Source organism: Ipomoea nil, unplaced genomic scaffold, assembly GCF_001879475.1.
Source record: "Ipomoea nil cultivar Tokyo-kokei standard unplaced genomic scaffold, Asagao_1.1 scaffold1576, whole genome shotgun sequence".
NCBI classification, from domain to species: Eukaryota; Viridiplantae; Streptophyta; class Magnoliopsida; order Solanales; family Convolvulaceae; genus Ipomoea; species Ipomoea nil.
The window spans coordinates 3,183,090-3,196,896 of record NW_017618004.1 but is presented as its reverse complement, the minus strand read 5'-3'; the positions used below and the strand labels follow the sequence as shown (position 1 = coordinate 3,196,896).

Sequence of the window (13,807 nt, the reverse complement as noted above, 5' to 3'; positions counted from 1 at the left end):
AGTAGACATAGTCAAATGCGGGTGCGCACAAGAGATCTTCCCACTTTGGACACAATCATTATTGTGTGGACCATGATCCACACAAGTTATATGGACCATATTTTGTATAGTGTAAAATAATGTACATTCATAACAAAAATAATGTACATTGTATTCAGGAGATGTACATTATTTTTGTACTGAGTGTACATTATATTGTATAATGTACATACAATACAAAAAGGTACATTTAATATATTAAAAATGTACTTTTTATTCTGGTCCACATAACATTGTGTAGTAAAAATGATAAAATCATCAATTGTGTAGGACATTTAAATTGTTATACTAATTATTCTCAATAATTTCATTCTCATCAACCAAACAATGGAATAAAATATGCATTAATTCATTTTCATAGATTTTAATTAAACTAGTTTTTGCCCTGTGCGATGCACGGCATAAAATTTAAGTAAATTTATTATTGACAATATTTTAAAAACAATAAAATAAAATATTAATCATGAAATTAAAACTTATTCTGAAATGTATTTTTCTTTAACAATACTAAATTGGTTGTTATATCGAACATCACATACTGTTAGCATATATTATAAAGAATTGTGTTATAACATACCACATGAGATTTAAAAAGTGTACATTAAAATATATATATATATATATATATATATATATATATATATATATATATATATATATATATATATATATATATATATATAGACACACACACACACACACACATTTTTATATATATATTTTTTAATTAGGAAATCGAACAATATACAATAAAAAATTATGAAATTAAATTTTCTTATATATAAAAACATTTATTAATATGATTTGCAATTAAAGCCTATAGTACATATACTTGACAATATATAAATAAAAAATACAGTATCATCATCATACATTGAAACTAACTACGAAAATCTTTTCTTAAACATTGCTTAATAATAATAATTATATACGTACAACATATATAAATCTAAACTAAATATGAAATATTTCATGACATGAAAGAAAAAATAAAACCTGCAATGCTAAGCCCAATAAACATTTAATTATCTATCCATATAATCCAGTTACATTGCATTTCAGCCCAATACCCGAGCCCATTAACCCAATTGTAAAACCTGATTACCAAACGCTAATCCATATTTTTTGACGATTGCGCTTCCGTCTACTCTGTTGCGTTCTTCATTCTCTCTAAAATGTTCACTGACTTACGCGAACCTTCTCTGTTTCCGACGTCTTGACATACTCGATTTTAAATCATCGCACGTCCAAATAATTCACTGCTAAAAAACTTTTCAAATAATCTGACCGTAGCTTTCGGCCGTTGTGGAATTGCTTTCTTTCCCAAATGCCGATCTGAAAAATCGGGTGACCGGAACAGATCTAAAACAAACTAATAAATACAGTATCATCAGGTAAAACTTATTGTTTAAAATGAAATTAAGAAATACATCATATTTTCTAATTACTTAATATCAGTTCAATAATTATTTGTTTAAACTTATTCGTCTCTCCAATATTATTGTTCATGCAACTGATTTAAATTTTAAAAAACTTTTTTTTTTCAATTTAGTAATTGATTTAGTAACTTTTTTAAAAAAACCCTCTCAAAACTATATTAGAATGAACAATTAAATTGTTGTCGATCAACAAAATTGTAAGAATAAAAAAACAGGTTAATCTTATTTTTTAAAATCGGATACTCTAATTTTTTTTCAGTAAACAATAAATTAATTTATATAATAAAATGTTAACTTAAAAATACTGGAATGTATTACCTGCTTATCATTAAATAACAATAATTGTAGATTAACATGTATTGAAAATAGATAAGTATGCTGCATTATATACCTTAAAATGATGCAATTTCATTTAATTGGTATTTAATACCTTAAAATGATGCAATTTTATTTAGGCGGGAAATTGATTGGCAAAAAACATTTTGCTATTATATAGAGTAAGATAAGATAAGATAAGATTTCATTCCTCAAACGTTCTCTTGCACAAACCAAACGAGTTGTAATAGTATTTATTGATCTTGCCTACAAAAAAAACAAAATTCTCTTGTTACAAGGACTGCCACACCCTGATCGGACATGATAGTGGAATGATAAATCACGGTGACTCACGATCTCTTAGGTGGGAGGACCAATGTCTGGTGGCCAAAAAGAGCCCACCACGGGCACCACATTAGATGTAACTGTACTCCCACAGTACAATTGTCAAGGCTCGGTCTTTTTTCTTTACCCACAATCTATCACTTGAGAATCAATTGAGTTGGTACAAACAATATTTATTGATATTCACACCCTGATCGGACAGGATAGTGGAATGATAAATCATGGTGACCCAACGATCTCTTAGGTGGGAGGACCAATATCTGGTGACCACAAAAAGCCCACCACATTAAGTGTACCTTCCACACTATAATTGTCAAGTCTCGATCTTTTTTCTTTACCCACAATCTACCACTTGAGAATCAACTGAGCTGGTACAAACAATATTTATTGATATTCATTTTATGATTTGTAAATCCTATATTTAAATGGATATTATTTTAAAATTAAACATAGAGCATATATATATCATTATAATAGGATTAACTATTTTATCGTTTCTTAGTTATACTTTTTTTTATTTCCAAAAAAAAAAAGTTAAATTTTTTTCTCAAAATAGTCATTCAATTATAATCATTTCTCAAATTGATGCTGTGACTTTTAATTAAACTCAAACTAGTCCTCTAATTATTAGATTTTAGTTGGGCGTGAACTTAACATCATGGGTAGTTGAACTAGGCATAGTTGAAACACTAAAAAATGGGTATAAAAATCAAATAGAGTATCTACACAGTAAAAGTGCAATTACATTATCTAAGTAAAATAATAATAATAATAATAATAATAATAATAATAATAAAATTATTTAGCCCATTTAGCCCATTCTATTTTACAAAATTAGCATTATAATCATATAACTAACATGTTAAAAACAATTACCAAATAACATCCTTATATGGTATGCTAATATAAAACCACAAGAAACTTCATCAACATAATTCTTATACTTGGTTTAACAGAGTAAGTTGAACAACCTTGCTACCAATACTCACCAAATCTTGTCCTTAGAAGCATATAGCAAGATCCAATTGTGCCCATCCACTGCGTAAGTGGGAATGTTATGATACACCCATGTTCTATGGATAGTGAGATTCATAGGTAGTTATAACACATAATTGTGTAATGAATAGTTTTATGATCATGTATAAATAATTATATGTGTATTTGGGGAAATGACGTGAGAATATATATTGAATTTGTATGGTTACATTCTTCTCTTTTATCTCTTTTTCTGAAGTTAAGCTGCTACTCAAAATATACTCATGTCTTTTTTCTCTTTTATTTTTGAGTTTAGCTCTTAACTCAAAAAATAATATTTTCATACCACCTAATGATTGTATCATGTAATGTCTGACATGACATTTTTTTTTGTCCTCCAAATGTTACAGATGCTTCCATTTTTACAATTTTGAGGTTTTTTTTTTTTTTTTTTTTTTTTTTTTTTTTTTTTTTTTTAAATAAGTCAATTCCCAACCTTTTAGCAGCCATGTTCCAAGCTTCGTTAAACATCTTATCTCATTTGGTGTTTTGACGTTCTACATGTTTTCTACTTTCTCACTTCTACCTAAAATTAAAGTTTTCTGTTAATCTAGCTCTTTAATTAATTCCTTCCCACTCTCATTATACCTAACACTTGCTCAAATACAATGGCCAACCTTATCTCACTTTTTCCTTAAAACCTTATTTGCCACCTCTCAAAAATGCTAGGAGCTTTGTGGCCTAGGCCAGGCCAATTTGATTTGCACCCCCCCTAACGAAAGAGTCTTTATACTATATAATTCTACAAGCTCCAAAAGAGCTCTTGTATAAAAAGGGGGGCAAATCCTCTTTCCAAATTAATGTGAGACAAAAGTTCACTTTTTCCCTTCATTTTTCCAACTCAATGGGTCTACTTTGAGAATCAATATCTCATTCACCCATTATCCGTTTTGAGCGTACAGTATATTAATCTCTTCGTCTCACCACGAAGAATCCGATCCACTTTGACCTGACCCAAATCGGAAGTGGACCCCACTGATAATTGTACCACAAAATAGCCACTTAACATGTCATTTTAAGCTATTTTTTCCAACAAAAGCTAGACCGGGGAAAGGAATATACTTTTTTTTTTTTGAAATACTTGATTCTTTACAATGTAGTACCTGTTCTATACTTTCTCATACATTTTCAACCCAAAGAATCTAAGCATCCACCATCGGAGTTCGAACCTTTGACCATCCACTTGGAATATACTTAATTTATCTTTAGTATAGTTAAAATAATTTAAAATATTTTTCACGGATTCTATTCATTTTCAAGTATGCAATTTTATTTAATTTTTCTAATTACAATTGCAATAAGTTACAAAAAAAAAAAAAAGAATATTTATAGTTCATCTCGGTTAAATCCGTCACATAGGGTTTTCATAGTTTTATTGACCTCTCTGGTATGATTTGTAGGTTATTACACAGAAGTGAGATTTACCCAATGCACACCATCCAGTAGTGACTTCGAATTTCCATCGTCATAAAAAAAATAATATTTATAGTTACTATTCTAGATCTAGAATATTCAAATGGCTACAAATAATAAATCCGCTAAGCATAACTACATTATTATTGGAGGTGATAATAAGTTAGGTCGAGCTTTCAACTCGTGCTATATATCAAGTGTCGGTGAACAAATACCAATATACCATGACTAGTATATCGGGCAGGATTAATGTGAACGATGGATTAGTTAAAACATAGGAACAAATTAAAATGTCAAACAAAATAACATAAAGTGAGATTTGGGGAAAACAAATCGTCTCTACCACAAATAGTTGGTCAACTTTTCATCCGAATCCCCGGATAGCAAAACTTACCAACACAGTGATGCATTCATTGGTTTAAAAAAATCTTTAAACACTAAATAAGTCTACAAGTTTGTTGCCATCTTTTGAAAATAGAGGCCACGTCATTGTCAACTTATCTCTACTCTCTAGCCACTTGTTATTTCCTGGAGGGCTGGAGATATTTGTTTCTCAGTTCTTTTTAATAGCTTTTGTTTCTATTTTAGTTTAAATACATACAACACGGTTTATGAAATGAATTTTGAGTTAATAAAAGTTTTATTACTTTTCTTCAAAAAAAAAAGTTTTATTACTTTTGGAAAGGAATATAATAGATATTCTGTTTCATTTTTTGGTTTAGTGAAAAGATAGACTTAGGATCTGATTGGAAATCTAGAAGTTATTTTCCATATTTTTATGTGTTGGGTATTTAAAGAAAATAAAATCAAAGAAAAATATTCATTCTAGTTAACAGAAAAAATGTTTAAAATTTTAGTTGGAAATTGGAAGGCTTCAGCCCTTCAATTCACCGTGTCAACCATGGAATTCATGTACTAGTCCCTGCCCTTGCCAATACGATAGCTTATAAAGATGTGTTTGAATTCTTTAATTTATTGTTGCAATGTGGCGTTCCCATCCCAAGTCAATTGTCCTGTACGTCTTGGAAAAATACGGCAGTCAAGTTGCTATGAAATGATTCAGTAAGGAAAGAAAATGATAGGAATTTGTCTTAAAATTTTTTAGACTTATACTGCACACCAAAAGCAATATTAATGATGATATTTAATTCACCTTTAGACATTGAGGTTATGGGAATTGAAGTTATAGTATAGGTTAGGTTAATACTAAGCTTATTAGTACTTCATAAATAAAACAATAATTCAAATAAGTATTCACATATATACAAAATAGGTTTATGATTGGATAAAAAGGGTACGGTCCCGTACGAGTTTAGCTCATTAGTTCAGTAGACAATATTTAGAGAAAAAGACTAATTAGTCACTAAGTTATTATTGTTGTTTACATTCTTTCAAATACTTTGTCGTGTCAGAGTTAAGGATTCAACATTTTAAGAAAATAAAATAAAAAGAATATGATCAATTTGACACTGCTTAAATTTCTCATACTAAAACATGATTATCATATTATATCAAACTTATTTTGTCTATATATCAATAAATTGGGTTGCTATATAATTTGAGCTTTCCTTGTATTGGGGGTGTTTGGTAAATAGTTGTTAGCTAATTGGGTTAGTGGGTTTGGCTAGTTGATATCGTTAGCTGATTGTAGAAAATTAAAGTGTTTGGTAAATTAGTTGTTAGCTGATAGTTGATTACATGCAAAATGATTTTCTCAAAAAGCTAATCGGAAAAGTTGATTTGAACAACTTTTTGAATTTTAACATTTTGTAGTAATAAATTGTTACAAAAAGGTAATTAATCAAACATTCGTATTGATTGTTTAACTAAGTCAAACTGCTAAGTAGTACTCAAAAAAAATCAAAGTGCTAATAGTGGTCAAATAAAATAAAATTAACGAATAAATTTACTATGTTACCAAATATGGCCATTATGATTTGTTACTCTTCATTTGACGGTTGAGATTACCCCAACACCAAGCCACCACCAACAGGCATTCTACCAAGTACCAAGGACCAACAACCTTAATATGTTAACACTCTTGATAAATTTGATGGAAAAAAAAATTTCTTCTTATTTGGAGGCTAAGGTATATATATGTTGGGTCCATTCAATTTAATAGTAAACGTGGAAGTGCCCATCAACTAATACTCGTGTTCGTGTATTCACAAACATCATTTTCCATTTTAATTTCCTTCCCGTTAGGTCTTGCTTCGACTGTAAGGCATTTGAATCTTACTTTGAATTTATCGACATCACATTCTAGAATAGTCTCAGTGCCAATTCAATTACATTAATATATATTAAATCGAAAGAAATTTGTATGTTTAAATTTACATAATTTCATTTGATTAGTTAATTTATAACTAAATTCATTATTTATTTGTAACTTGTAAGACCAAATAATATTGATTTGTGCATATAAAACAAATTGCAATCTCAATTTATTCATTGAGAAAATCAAATAATAGTAATGATATGTTTACAACACATCAATATTTTTTTTTTTTTTTTTTTGTTAAATTTGGTGGGGGGGGGGGGGGGGGTATGATATGATTAGGTTATACTGTTATAGTAGTAAAGTCCATCATATCACAATATATAATGGTATTCTCATATTACAATAACTTATTACCTATCACTTTATAAGTATGTAATTTTTATTTGACTTGCATTAGTAAGATGTAAGGACATCTTCTAAGAAATTGGTCGTTTGACGAATAATATAATTACTCGTTATTTTCTTATGATTTTATATATATATATATATATATATATATATATATATATATTAAGTTTTCCAGCATACGCTAGACTAATTCTAGGTCCCTATACTTCCTACCAAAGAATCGCTAGAGGAACTAAATTGCAAGTCGCCTAAGAAATCTTTCGGTTAATTCGCACACATAGAATGTATCTCTATACTTCTATCAATTTAGAGAGCCCAATCTCTAATCTAAGGAGCCCAAGTGCACCTATGACTCGTTTCTTGTTATTCTTATGTTGTTTTTCACGAAAAGAACAATGTCAAGAAAGAATGAAGATGTCTTAAATGGAGTGAAAGAGAAATACATAGCCCCAATAGAATATAGGTTCTGAAGGTATAAAATTAGTCTAGCGTAAATTGTGATATCTAACTAGTAATTATAAAAGAAAACACTTGAAAGAGAAATACATGTCAACACAACTACAATTTCATTTCGATATAACTACAGTTTCATTTGATATTTATACACTCAAATATCTGACAATGTTATTTAATTTTATTTTATATGCACTATATATAGTTTCATTAAAACACAACTACATTATCATTTCGATATAACTAAAGTTTCATTCCACAATATACACTCAAATATGTGAAATGTTATTCAGTTTCATTTTATATACACTGCAGTTTCATTTTAACACAACTACAGTTTCATTTCAATTCAATTGCAGTTTCATTTGATAATATAAAAATAATACGTGAGACGATGTCAGTTTAAATATACACTAGTTTCAGTTGGTAATTAATACACCAAATATGCGCACTATTAATTGTAACGGCGCGCCGTTTTTGGACCGTGGTCCATAGTATAATTGCTGGGCTTCTAGAGATATGGGCTTAATTGGGCTGAACTGAAATCCATTCCATACTGTTGACCCGGACCACCGCCCTCGAAACCGGAAAGCAATTTCTTCCTGAACGAGGGAAAGCAAAGTGAACTTCGCGTTAACCATCTGTACCTTAGTTGTATCCTTGAATGCCCATTCCCATGGCTTCTCCGAAACCTCCATCCAATCTCCTCCACAATCCGTATATATTTACTCCCCCTGAAGCCCCAATGCCATCGCAATCACCAACCAAAAACGCAAACAACATCACATTTCCTTTCGTTCATAATGGAATCAAGAGCCCAGTCAAATTTCCAAGATTTATTGCCTCTCATGGCCGAAAAGCTTGGCGGGGACGCCTTAATAGGCGAGCTCTGCAATGGGTTTCAGCTACTCATGGATAAAGACCGAGGGGTCATCACCTTCGAGAGCCTCAAGAATAACTCTGCTTTGCTGGGCTTGCAAGACTTCACCGACGATGATCTCCGGAGCATGCTCCGAGAAGGAGATTCCGATGGAGATGGTGCCCTGAATCAGATGGAGTTTTGTGTGCTAATGTTTAGATTGAGCCCTGATTTGATGGAGCAGTCCGAGTTTTTGTTAGACCAGGCCCTTCATGATCTCTTCAGAGATTGTAACTTTTCTTTTTAACTTCTTACCGTTTTACTGAATTCCCATGACAATTAACCTATACAAGTTTCATTCTTTTCTGTAATTTACCAATAATGTTTGATTCTGAAATATACAGACATTAAATCAAGAGGTTTTCCTTTCATTTTTTTTGTTTTAGTTTTTGTTTTTTTGTTTTGTCTTTCTTTATCCTGTTGTTTTCACCTGATTTATGAGCCGCTAATGTGAACTAGGCTAGCCAGTTGTAACGTGTAAAGACATAGACATAGACATCAAACTACTTGGTACTAAATTTACTCAAAATGATAGTGATGTTGGTGACCTAGGAGTCTCTTTGTTGGACTTGTTGTTGTGAAATATTGACTAAGGTAATTCCTTTTGCAAATGAAATTACTAAATCAATACAATGGTCCACTGTTAATCATTTCTTTTTATTTCTTGTAGCTCTCAGAGAGGTAGGGTGAAAGCAGTGTCAGGGACACATATGTTGAAACTTTAGGTATTAAGAATTACATTCATGAATGATGCTTAAAAAGCCCTGATGATTTCTTTGGTCTTTGAAATTTAAATACTCATAGTGGTGACAAAACGATCATCTTCATTGTCAGAGTATGTGAAGCCAAACTTGGCAGACTTTTCAAGCATAGAAATTTATTTGTTTCGGAGAAGTATCATATGATATGACAAGTTTTGGAATAGTATGTCTTCTATATCTTGAAACTGCTCTGGAAGTTTGCCTCATGTTATAATATCTTCGAAGAATTCTTTTCACCTTTCAATATATTCTGGAGTAAAATCTTATGCGCCAATGAACAGTCTTTGGCTTATAGTTTGGTATGCTTCTTTTTCTTTATGCTGTTTACTCAGGGAAGCTGATGCTCTACAGTACAGGATTACTCCGTCTCAATCTTTAAGTGATGGTGAAAGCTTAGTTTCAGAGGAGGGAAGTTTTGAACTTGGTTTCTTTAGTCCGGGCAGCTCCAAGTATCGTTACTTGGGTATTTGGTATAGGAATATTGCTGTCAGGACTGTAGTGTGGGTTGCAAATCGAAAGATCCCGATTAAAGATTTGTCAGGTGTCTTGACGGTTAACAACACAGGAAGTCTTGTGCTGTTGAGTGGGAAAAGCAATGATATTTGGTCGACAAATTCATTTAGAGAAGCTAGAAGTCCTGTAGCGAAACTTTTGGATTCTGGAAATCTTGTTCTTGTAGATGAGAAAGGTGGAAATTCTGATGTCTTCTTGTGGCAAAGCTTTGATTATCCATCTGACACACTGTTACCTGGTATGAAGTATGGATGGGATTTACGGACTGGTCTTAATAGGCGCCTCACTTCATGGAAGAACTCCGATGACCCTTCCCCAGGAGCACTGAGTGGTGGAATAGACCTTCATGGATATCCTGAATCAGCCATGTGGAAGAATTCCCGGAAATACTTTCGAGGTGGTCCGTGGAATGGAATACGGTTCAGTGGTGCTCCTGAACTAAAGCCCAACCCAGTTTTCGATTTCAAGTTTGTTTCTAATCAGGATGAGGTGTACTATATGTACCAGCTCAAGAATAAATCCGTGATCACGAGGCTAGTCTTTAATGATACCACCTCTACAAGACAGCGTTATGTATGGGTGGAAGCTGATCAATCTTGGAGACTTTATGGAGAAGTCCCGAGAGATTATTGTGACACTTACGATCTTTGTGGTGCAAATGGAGTCTGTGTTATCAGCGACTCTCCTGTTTGCCAGTGCCTGGAAGGTTTTAAACCAAAATCACCCGAAAGCTGGAACTCAATGGACTGGTCTCAAGGATGCATTCTTACTGAGCCTTTAAACTGCTTGAATCGAAAAGTGTTTGTCAAATTTACTGGCCTGAAATTACCAGATACAACCAGTTCTTGGGTGAACGCTACTATGAACCTGGCAGAGTGCAGGGCAACTTGCTTAAAAAATTGCTCCTGTATGGCTTACACAAACTTAGATATTAGAGGAAAAGGTAGCGGGTGTGCCCTCTGGTTCGGTAACTTGATTGATATTAGGCAGTTTCCAGACAGTGGCCAGGACCTCTATATACGAATCGAAGCTTCTAATGAAGGTACTTATATTGCATTTAATTAGTTTTATGTTCAGTTAAGTCGAGTAGTCGACTGAATCTTTCTAACTCGAGCTTTGTTTCCATCAGGGTTCCCTGCTGTGAAAGTAATTATTATTGTGGTAATCACTGTTGCTGTATTTTCTGGTATGTGTCTTGCCTGCTACTGCTTATTCAGGAGAAAGAAAGGAAAAGGTAGATATGCTCGAACAATATCCTGGTTAATACTAAATCAGGTCTTACCATAAATACAAAGATGCCATTTTTACCAACTTTTACTGGTTGGATAGCAGGTGAAGAGAGTCAAAATAATTGCCAGGATTTACGCCCAACAGAAGATCCAGACATCCCATTCTTTGATTTGGCAACAATATCACAGGCCACCGATGACTTCTCACTGAACAATAAGCTTGGTGAAGGTGGTTTTGGACCTGTTTACAAGGTAAGCTCAGGCAATATATATATATATATATATATATATATATATATATACATACATATACTGGTTCAAATGCGGACAGTGTTTTCTGTGCGGCCGGTGCGGATTTACCATTAGGTATGCAAGAATGCACCTCACAGTGTTTGGAAATGCACCACAATGAAATGCACTAATGCACCACACCGCGCCACGCCTAATGGTGCATTTTCGAACACTTTGTGGTGTATTTATACGTACCTAATGGTGAGTGACCACACGGGAAGCACTGTCTGCACGGGAATCTGACCTTATATATATGGGGGGTGGGGGGGGGGGGGTGGTTGTTTGGAATGTGATTAATTTTAGAGCGAGGAAAAACGACAAGTCTTTTCGGATGTGTGTGGGAGGGTTCTCATCCTTGCAAAAGTTATACTTGTTTGGAGTTATTGAATTCAGCCATCATGTTTGTTTTCTGATTCATCTTTGTAGTTGTTGTTAATGACTTTTGCCATTTTTAAAAAAGCTTGAAATTTTCCAAGTAAAAACTGGATTGACTGCCACTTGCATTGGCACAATCCATGGACTTTCTAATAGCTGGTAACTTTCAGGGCACTCTAACAGATGGACGGGATATTGCCGTGAAGAGGCTTTCAAAAAGTTCTGGACAGGGATTGAACGAGTTCAAAAATGAAGTGCGGCTGATTGCAAAGCTTCAGCACAGAAATCTCGTAAGGCTTATCGGTAGCTGCATCGACGGGGAAGAAAAGATGCTAATCTATGAATACATGGCGAATAAAAGCTTGAACTTCTTTCTTTTTGGTGCTTTACCCTGTCATACTCACATTGAAGTTATTATTTGTTTCTAGTTAATATATTTACTGAATTTACATTGGGGACTGGATTAACTTGACAGATAATAGAAGGAAGAGAGATTTAAATTGGTCTAAGCGTTTCCAGATTATATGTGGAATTGCTCGAGGTCTTCTTTATCTTCATCAGGACTCGAGGTTGAGAATTATTCATAGAGATCTCAAAGCAAGCAATGTTTTGCTTGATGAGGAATTGAATCCGAAGATTTCAGACTTTGGAATGGCAAGAACCTTTGGAGGAGATCAGAATGAAGACAGTACTAGAAGAGTTGTCGGAACATAGTATGGTTAAACATGCGACTTTTCTACGCTTTTTGTCTCTTTTCATTTAAGTAATTTGTTTTACTGATACTTTGTTCTTTGCAGCGGGTATATGGCTCCAGAGTATGCACTTTATGGTCTATTCTCAGTGAAATCCGACGTGTTTAGTTTTGGCATTCTATTATTGGAGATAATAAGTGGAAAGAAAAACGGTTCCTTTAATCATTCAGAATTCCACCATAATCTTATAGGATATGTAAGCATTGAAATCCTTTGTCATGAAGTTCTTGTTGTCTCAGTTAGGTGATATTTCATTGGGTTCACCCGGTTATGGGTATTGGTGGCGTCCAAGCTTTCGTAAGTCCGCTTGTTCGGTTTACTGTGGTGGCGTCCAGAGCTTTCGTTTCAGGGGAGGGTCTAGTCCAATTTTAATTGGTCAATTGGTTAGATTCAAAATGGCCCAGTTGTCCACTTGAGGGGAGTGTTAAAGTCCCACATTCATTGATAAAATAAGAGAGAACATGAGTTTATAAGGTCATGGGTTAGATTAGTTAATTGGTTGGATTTGATCTTTTAGTGTGGTTTGACCCATGTGCATTATAATCCAGTTGAGTGACCCTAGCCCAATCTTAGTTTATAACACATTTCATTTTGTTTTTTAGGCTTGGCAAGTTTGGACGGAAGGCAGACCACTCGAACTGATCGATTCCTCGTTGGATGACTCTTGCTCTCTCCCTGAAATGCTGCGATGCGTGCATGTAGCTCTCTTGTGCATCCAGCAGAGCCCCGATAACAGGCCGAATATGTCATCTGTGGTTCTAATGTTGAATGGGGAGAGTACACTGCCGGAGCCAAAACAGCCGGGTTTTCTGATAGACGTGATGCCAACCGAAGTGTATCCTTCATCCAGCCAGCGGGAAACATGTTCAGTAAATGAAATCACTTTCACGCTCTTGGATGCCCGTTAGTGCATGGGTCGATAGCTCACGTGGACATTGTGATCGTAGCAAACAAAAATCTTAGCCTAACTATGTGATTATGATGAGGTTTGGGATGAACTCTTGAAGCAAAAAGCCATATTTTGTTCTATGTGGTGGTGATCTTTGTAGGGGTTGGTCTCTCTTCTTGATGCCACTGAAATATAGAACATTATAGAATGACCATTTTAGCAAGCTTTCTAGATTAGTAGCAAAATAAGGATACAAGAATTGTTTGTGAAGTTTTCAGTTGCTTGTATGAGAAAAAGGTCATTTCTTTTGTCCACTGTTTCTCCATGAACTACCAGATTGATTTTGCTTGTGGAGATGGCAAATGTGCTCATTTGTATGTGGCCCAGAATTTTTTATTTTATTTTTTTGG

The 13,807-nt window shown here is 33.5% G+C and overlaps 2 protein-coding genes across 5 annotated transcripts; both read left to right on the top strand.

The window, feature by feature from the left end:
• Positions 1-8,296: 8,296 nt before the first annotated feature.
• LOC109190615 (calcium-binding protein PBP1-like) lies at positions 8,297-8,958 on the top strand. The gene has a single exon (XM_019341141.1). The coding sequence runs from the start codon at positions 8,472-8,474 to the stop codon at positions 8,832-8,834; it is 363 nt and encodes a 120-aa protein (XP_019196686.1). The 5' UTR covers positions 8,297-8,471; the 3' UTR covers positions 8,835-8,958.
• A 31-nt stretch (positions 8,959-8,989) lies between these two features.
• LOC109190614 (G-type lectin S-receptor-like serine/threonine-protein kinase At4g27290) lies at positions 8,990-13,777 on the top strand. Of its 4 annotated transcripts, XM_019341137.1 has the most exons (8): positions 8,990-9,312; positions 9,422-10,903; positions 10,991-11,095; positions 11,191-11,342; positions 11,927-12,137; positions 12,232-12,469; positions 12,554-12,704; positions 13,111-13,774. In XM_019341137.1, the coding sequence occupies exons 2-8, from the start codon at positions 9,622-9,624 to the stop codon at positions 13,414-13,416; spliced, it is 2,445 nt and encodes an 814-aa protein (XP_019196682.1). In that variant the 5' UTR covers positions 8,990-9,312; positions 9,422-9,621; the 3' UTR covers positions 13,417-13,774. The 4 variants fall into 4 exon arrangements, with proteins under 4 accessions (XP_019196682.1, XP_019196683.1, XP_019196681.1 ...); XM_019341138.1 differs by lacking the exon at positions 8,990-9,312 and having other exon boundaries at positions 9,332-10,903; positions 11,194-11,342; positions 13,111-13,777; XM_019341136.1 differs by lacking the exon at positions 8,990-9,312 and having other exon boundaries at positions 9,332-10,903; positions 13,111-13,777.
• The last annotated feature ends 30 nt before the right edge of the window (positions 13,778-13,807 follow it).